Source organism: Rhagoletis pomonella, unplaced genomic scaffold (assembly GCF_013731165.1).
Source record: "Rhagoletis pomonella isolate Grant_MI unplaced genomic scaffold, Rhpom_1.0 Rhpom_scaffold_00010, whole genome shotgun sequence".
Taxonomy (NCBI): Eukaryota; Metazoa; Arthropoda; class Insecta; order Diptera; family Tephritidae; genus Rhagoletis; species Rhagoletis pomonella.
Window position 1 is genome coordinate 11,974,283 of NW_023458564.1, and position 7,551 is coordinate 11,981,833.

Consider the following 7,551-nt stretch of genomic DNA (forward strand, 5'->3'; position numbering starts at 1 on the left):
CATAAGTCTAAATCAGAACAGTTTTGGCCCAGTTATTTAATTTTTCGTAAATCAATAAATAAAATAAAAAAAAAAAACAGCATCAAAAATCTCATTATTACGGTTTCGTTGAAAATATTTTTAAATATTTTTATGCAGATTTTTTAAGCCTAATCAGTTTTGTCATCTGAAGGGAATTTTTCAAAAAGTTATTTAAGAAACTATTTTTATTATAAAAAATTCCATTTTTGGAGGTATTTTCAAATTTGTCCAGCTCGCTTAAATCTTAATATTTTTCCGAAATATTTTTGTGGACGTCTTAAAATATAATTGATTTGCAATCCCGGCGGAAAAACCGCAATTTTTTTTTGTGATGCAGTCTAATGTACATATGTATCGTAAGTTTCACTTCTCCAATGTAACCCAGGCGCACTTACTTTTTTTTTTGCTTTTCAATATTTTTTGTATGAAAAATTGAACATTTAAGCAATTTCTGCGCCTCTTGAACGAAAATTTTTAACAAACACTTCTGTAGTAAACATTTCTGCATATATCTATGAAAAAAATGCGTCCATTTCGATATAGTTTGGTCGGAATGAATTCTTATTTGCCAGCGTGCGGGCCCGACTCTCGTGGCTGGATCGCGCGCAATCCACGTTGTTTTCTTGCGCAAGAAAGAAATGCACGTTTCAATCGTTTCAATTCTGACTGAAATCGGTGAAAAAGTAACAATTATTTATTGACTCTTTTGAAAAAATGATAACAGTTACGGTCCCTGATTTTATTTATCTCGTTTGCTTGGTAGACTTTGTTATGGTAATATGTTTGATAACAAACCCTCTAAGTTTAAATTAAGATTGTTTCCTAGAAACGCCGCTGTGTGAACATGTGACTTTCTGTAAGGAACGCGGAATTGATAAACATCACATGCCAGTACTTTAGCTAAATGCCGCATGAGAATTTTAGTTAACCACTTTTTTTCTCTGTCAGTACGGTATGTTATTAACATGAACCTCCAAAAAAAATTTCAGTATCCTACCTCAAATACCTTCAGAGATATACTCTATGAAAATTGCGCTTTTTTGTGTGCGAGAGACAAAACCCCTTTTCCAATACTTTTCCCCAGTTCTCTTAAGGAGTGTGGGATTAATTTCATATACATACATAGTATGTATTTATCCCCATATATACATAATAACAGTACTCTACCCCAAATCTTTCAAAATATGCATTATGAAAGTTTCACTATGTATGGGAGGCGCCACGCTTCCTTTTCCACTCCACTCCAATTTTTCCATGAGTATAAAATTAATTTCATAAATCTACCAGGCCCGAAATTATCTAGACAAATCCCTTATTTCGTCTAGAGCCTCGTCAGATTTCCATAACTGAGATTTTCTCGACAGTGCGATAACAGGTTCTGGCATGGAAATCCTTTCTACAGATAAACCATTCCTACGCTTAAGAGGCTAACCTAATATTCACGCACGCCGCCAATTTATTGTCAAAAATTTCTCATGCACATGCAACTTGTATGAGATCAACCGAAATTGAACGGCGTGCGTATGAAGCTAACTCATAGTCTGTTCCAATAGCAGTCCGGTTTACAGGATTTAGTCAGAACTTACAGGAAGTCGTTCCTATTGACATAAAACCTGTAAGTGGGAACACATTTGAGAGAGTAACTGAGCAACTGTTCCTAGTCAGAAGTTACAGGATTTAGTCCGGAGTTTCTTTTCCTGTAAGTTCATGAAAAGTGTCAAACGATCAGCTGATTTGCATGTGCAAGCAAAAACTAACAGCGGTGAAAGCAAAGTACCTTATATTTGTAAAAAAAATGGAAGTAAACAACGAAATGTTTGAATATGTAAAGATTTTAATAATTATTTAGTGATATTTCAGCTAAATCAGTGTTGTACAAATGACATGTAAACAAACCGACTGACGTTTTTACAGGAAATAGTGCTTTTTGCGTTCCTATGCACTTCTGCATCTGTTCTCCTTTTACTCTCAATTGATAGAGTAAAATTGTAGTTTGACAGTTCCACAGGTTTTAGTCCGAAGTTCAAAGGAACAGACTATCAATTTCCAATTTTTGTTCTGCGTGACATTTTGATTTGACGTTTCGCTCAATGAAATCAAATGCAAACGCATGCAAGCCAATTTCGGGTGACGCAAAAAAACAAATTCGACGGCATGCGTACCAAAACGCAAGCCGCGAATATTAGGTTAGCCTGTAATAGATTTTCTTAACAATATTGTCACCCAATATAATCTGAACAATCCTTAACACAGCCCGCAGTTCAAGACGAAGGCGCTTCACTGATCCTATTTTTAATTGTTTTTATCACTTTTTCTCAATTATTTGCTTATGTGGTAGGTGTGTCTGAAATTCGATCTATACCAAATTTCATATTTTGTTATTTTGAGATAATATAAAGCAACATACTAAATTTTGTTCCAATCGAAGCTCTTATAATTTTTCCGGCCCCCCAGCGTAGCGGACGTGGCAGTTATCCAATTTGTACTATATTTCTTCTTTCCATAATAAATTAAGTGTTTGCCATGACCAAAGAACGTAAATCTATATCGTAGATTTACGTTCTTTGCAATGACATCGAAATCGGAGCACGTTTTTTGGCAGCAAGTTATATTGCATCGCGACACTGTAGGCGGCCGCCTGATAATTAGAAAAGTAAAGAAACAATGCTACCCATTTCTATAGTGTGAAAAAAGCAACCCTGACCAGAAAAAAAAGAAGATAAAAAACATTTCGGCCCGAAAAATATAGGAATAATTGCAAAGAAAGGAAAATTAACATATTTCAATGATACAAAACAATACACACCACAAATGGACGAGGTAAGCAGCATTATTTAAAATCAAGATACACGAGGCTAGTTTTTCGTACGCAAATTTCAATCCCATAGGTCGATATAGATGGAGAAGATTTCAATGAGCTTGAAGCGAGGCTTTACGGCCAAATACACCATGAGGCCGTAGATTCGGCAACGGTAGAAGTTGTAAACAATGCGGTCGAGACCCCAGCGCCAGAAAAAGAAAGCGTGGAACGTATTGTCACTGCAAAAAGCGTTGTGAATAGACCTGCGAAGTCAAGTCGTGTTCCCGATACACGCTACTGGGTAAATAGCACTGCTAAACCAGCTCATATGCCCAAACCAAATGAAAGCAATACCACTATTTCTAAAGCAAGTATTGCTGCTAATCAAAATAAAAGTATAAATGATCATGGTAAGTTTAAAGTAAATATATTCATAAAAAAATATTTATTAAGTTTTAAAATACCACAGAAAAGTTATCCACAACAACTACCCTTGAGACAAAAAAAATTAGTGACCAGAGTAAAAAAAATGAGACAGACAATGTCCGAAAAGTTCAAAGTCAGTCACCTAATAATGACATTGTTAAACAAATAGAACCGCAGGAACAACAAAGCCCTGAAAAAGATAAATTACCAAATGAAAACTTCCGCATAAACCCGGCTGCAGTAGCTAAAAACACAAAGTTAAATTTAAAAAATAAAAAACAAAAAAAAGCAATAGAACATGTCCCACGAAGTGGCCCTTTCATGCAGCAAGAAAAGAAGTTACAAAAAGCGCTAGTAATTCAAGAAAAAAAGAAAAAATCTAAAAAAGTACGTAACAAAAATCGTAAAAAACAAAAGCAAGTTGAAACTATTGTCTTGGAATCTGCGTCAGAAAGTTCGAGTGGAACGGATGAGTCTGACGATGATGTAGTTTTAATACCGGCAAAGCCTCCACCTACAATCACCCTATCTGACAGTGATACCGATGCTATTGTTGGTGAATCAAACGCCCTACAACTTGAAGAAGAGAATGCCATAGATGCTTCTGATGTATTTATTGATAAAAAAACGAAATCAAGCGATTTCACCACACCAACTGAAGTCCGCAGCAATGTGGCGCAGGAAGCATCCGAAAAGCAGGCGGAGCAAATCTCAAGTAGATGCACATCACCATGTTCTGTACTATCATCCGACGATTTCATTGGCCAGACGGACCGAAGCCGTTTGCTTGAAGACAATTGCATGGCAGATGATCAAGATTTAGCTCTGCTTACTGCTGATGTTGACAGTCTAATGCAACCACCACAGGCACAACCTAGCAGTACGAAACAAACCAACAATCCAGCAAATAATTCCCCATCAGATGATGTTATGTGCACTGGTCAGTTCACCGTTTCCTTCTTGAATTCAGCAAATAAAAACACCGAAGCATTAGAAAAACAGAAGAAACAGCAGAATAATTATCGGGTAGAGCAGGCAGAATTTAGAGCGATGGACGTTTATGAAAGTGAATCTGATATAACTGACAGTGTGTACTCCAAGGGCACTGTTCGGAACAGAACGATCATAAATGCAGTTGACACTAGTTCTGAAGCTGAGGATCTACAGCAAGCTCCATTGAATCAAAAGGTAAAACGTTTCTGCAAGCGGCGAACATCAAGTAGCAATCGCGGCTCTGACGCACTTAACGACGATGCAAGCACGGATGATGAACTGGAGGGAGGCGTATCCAAAACGCCAATACCATATATTTTGTGCGGAACAGCTGTTGAACGTTGCAATAAAAAATTGCGTAAGCGTACGCAATCGTTAAGCTCCCGGCGAGCTTCAGCTGGTGGCACTGCCAACGCCGCTGGAAATATGTCCGACACTGAATTCATAGCCACACTGAATAGCTTAGTGCAAGGGCGTGAGGAAGATATAAATAAAGGGACATATGACAAAAGTGAAGACGATGAAAACTCTGAGGATCAATTACGAATTGATAGTAATAAAGGTAAAAGCATCACTCAGGTTTTCGAGAAATCTGTACCAGTATCTGCTGGTACCCAGAAAGATGAGCCTGACCGATTAAGTGTACGATCAGTGCATATAGTAGAACCTCCTCCGCCATCAGCGAATTTTTCTGATGCAGTGCCTGACGATGCTTTAGCTGGATTAGATAAGATTTTCGATTCAATTGATAACATGGTTGAACCCAATTCTAATTTCAAAAAGAAACCAAGTGAGTCAGAAAATAGCTCAGAAAATGAAATCGAAGTAATTCAGCCACCTGTGCGAGCACTAACTACAGCTGAGCAAATAAAAAACAAAAACGCTCTACCTATCGGACACATCGTTTACCATGAGCATACTTTTCAACAGGGAGGTGTGGGTTGGAATGAGGAAATGGCCAAATTCTATAATTTGTCCTGGCATGGAGAACGTTTTTCAGTGGTTGGAGTGCAAAATAGAATGGATAGTGAGTAGAGTAAATGTTGATTGTTGAATTCATTATATATTCTAATCATTTGCATTCCTTTCTGTTGCAGAGGATCGCAGCCTATGGAAGATTTACACAGAAGATCGTTTTCCCAAAACGCGCCCCTACAGCAATCAGAAATGCTACAACTGCTGTGAATTCGGACACACACGCGCTAAATGTAGACGACCAAAAAAGCCCCCTGTTTGTTATATGTGCGGCGAAAGTGGACATTTCGAGCCTCGTTGTCCAAACACAATTTGCCTAAGGGTAAGTTGCACGAAATAATCCAATGCTTACATATTTTGCATGGGCATTCTTTTTCTTGTTTTAGTGCGGTAATAAAACACAAATGTTTACAAAAAGCTGCAATGCTTGCACATTCCAAAATCGGCTTATTTGTCCCATATGCAAGGTCCGTGGACACTCCATTAACCTATGCCCAGATAAATGGCGACGTTACCACTCCACGGTAAGTAAAAAGTGTCAAATAAAAGTACATATGTGCATATAAGCAACTTCTATTTCCTCTCACTCACTAGACCCAACCAAATGCACATCCTCATATGGAGGTAGAGTTCAATAAACGTAAAATGTGCTGTGTCTGTGGTGCAAATGGACATTTTTCGGACACATGCCGCAGTGCTTCACGCTTTATGGAGTATCCAGTTATTATAAGCTACGTAAAATCACATCAGAAGTCGTATAACGATTTATTGTTCACATCGCCACGTCTTGGAATAGCTCTCAATCTTCTGTATAGACCTTTAGATACGGTTGTATTTCATATGGCCGAAAAAACGTCACCAAATGATTACTATGGACGCTTTTTGAAAGCAGTGGGCCTCGGCAATTTGCTTCCACGCAAACGGCCAAGCAATTGTTTGGCAGCCCCTGAAAACCCTTCAAAGCAAGCTAGAAGCCTCTCAGGACGCTACGTGCCAAATCCATATGGCAGATCAGCCAGAGGAAGTGTTCAAACCATAAGTGATGTAGATGATCGTAATAAATTAACAGAGAAAGCGGCACCAAATCAGGTAATAATCGACACTATTTTTGTGGCTTCTAACTATTATTACAAATTTTAATTACTACAGGTGCAGGAAGTGAGTGGTAGCGTGATCTCAGCCGAGGCTGTCACATCAGGAGCACTGGAAGATATTTCTTCTGATGAAGGGATGACACATACCAACGAAGTAAGCGAATCTATGGGAAATGATGCAAACGAAGTGGAAGTTAATAAAGAAGTCATAAGGGAAAACGAATTCAAAGCACCTGGAGAGGCATCGGCTATTATAACAACGCACCAATCAGCTCAGCACAAGGAAAACCTTACAGCAGATTCCGATTCGAATTACAGTTTTTCAGATCATTTTGAAGTACCACCAGCTGCTGTTAGGGGCGAAAATGAAACAATTACGGGCGATGCTGAATTGGATGTACAGCCATCCACATCTGCTGCTACCAGGAGCATGTTATCAGCAAAGCGAGTACGAGAAATGGATCCTTTGCCAGATTTCATACCAATTACCTGTGGCAGTGATGTCAACACAACCGAAATAGATGATAACTTTGACACACAGACAGGTATTTCTCGACGATTTGTTGCTGCAAATACCGATGATGAACAGGAAGACGATGCAGCACAAGCGAATGATACGCCATGTGAAGCAAAAATATATCTCACCCATTTCCACAGCAACTACTTATTGTCACCAGATGGTCACGAATTTTTGAAACAGAAATCCGAAGAGTGTAATATTAAAGCAAGGCTCGACTGGACATCTGTTGGTCATGTGTTGGTCATATTCGGACTTCCCAGTGACCAGGATATATTTCACAAAGCATTGTTAGATAAATGTAAAGATTTGATGGATCGAATGAGTAACAAACAATTGAGCGCCATGAAAGTGCCCAAGCGCATTGATGCGTTGATTCGCTTTTTGCGCGAAAACATTTCTCAACTGCAGAGTGATTTAGGTGACGTGAATGATTTACAAAGGCGCATCAACAATTTGGAGAAGTCACACACTAAGGCGAATATGAAATTGGCGGAGAAATTCCGGCGTCTGCTTAATATGATATTACTGGGTCAGGCCGGCCTGTGTGATGGCGACAAGCATTTGGATAAGCTTTTTATGAATTTAAAATCTCTTATTAATGATTATCAAGCTGAAAATATGGTACCGCAATCACTACGCGAAGAGATTGATTCACACTCCAGACTGATCTTTACCTCGTATCGGCATGAAAATTATCCTGATCTAATTCAAAGTTATAACAG

At 38.5% G+C, this 7,551-nt stretch overlaps 1 protein-coding gene across 1 annotated transcript; it reads left to right on the forward strand.

Annotated features, from left to right (window-relative positions):
* Nucleotides 1–2,472: 2,472 nt before the first annotated feature.
* LOC118746505 lies at nt 2,473–7,549 on the forward strand (the record flags this gene model as incomplete). The annotated part of the gene is made up of 7 exons (XM_036480353.1): nt 2,473–2,841; nt 2,910–3,231; nt 3,291–5,267; nt 5,338–5,537; nt 5,602–5,739; nt 5,810–6,304; nt 6,365–7,549. Coding segments are annotated over exons 1-7 (4,326 nt in total), but the record flags the coding sequence as incomplete, so codon positions are not given.
* Nucleotides 7,550–7,551: the final 2 nt, after the last annotated feature.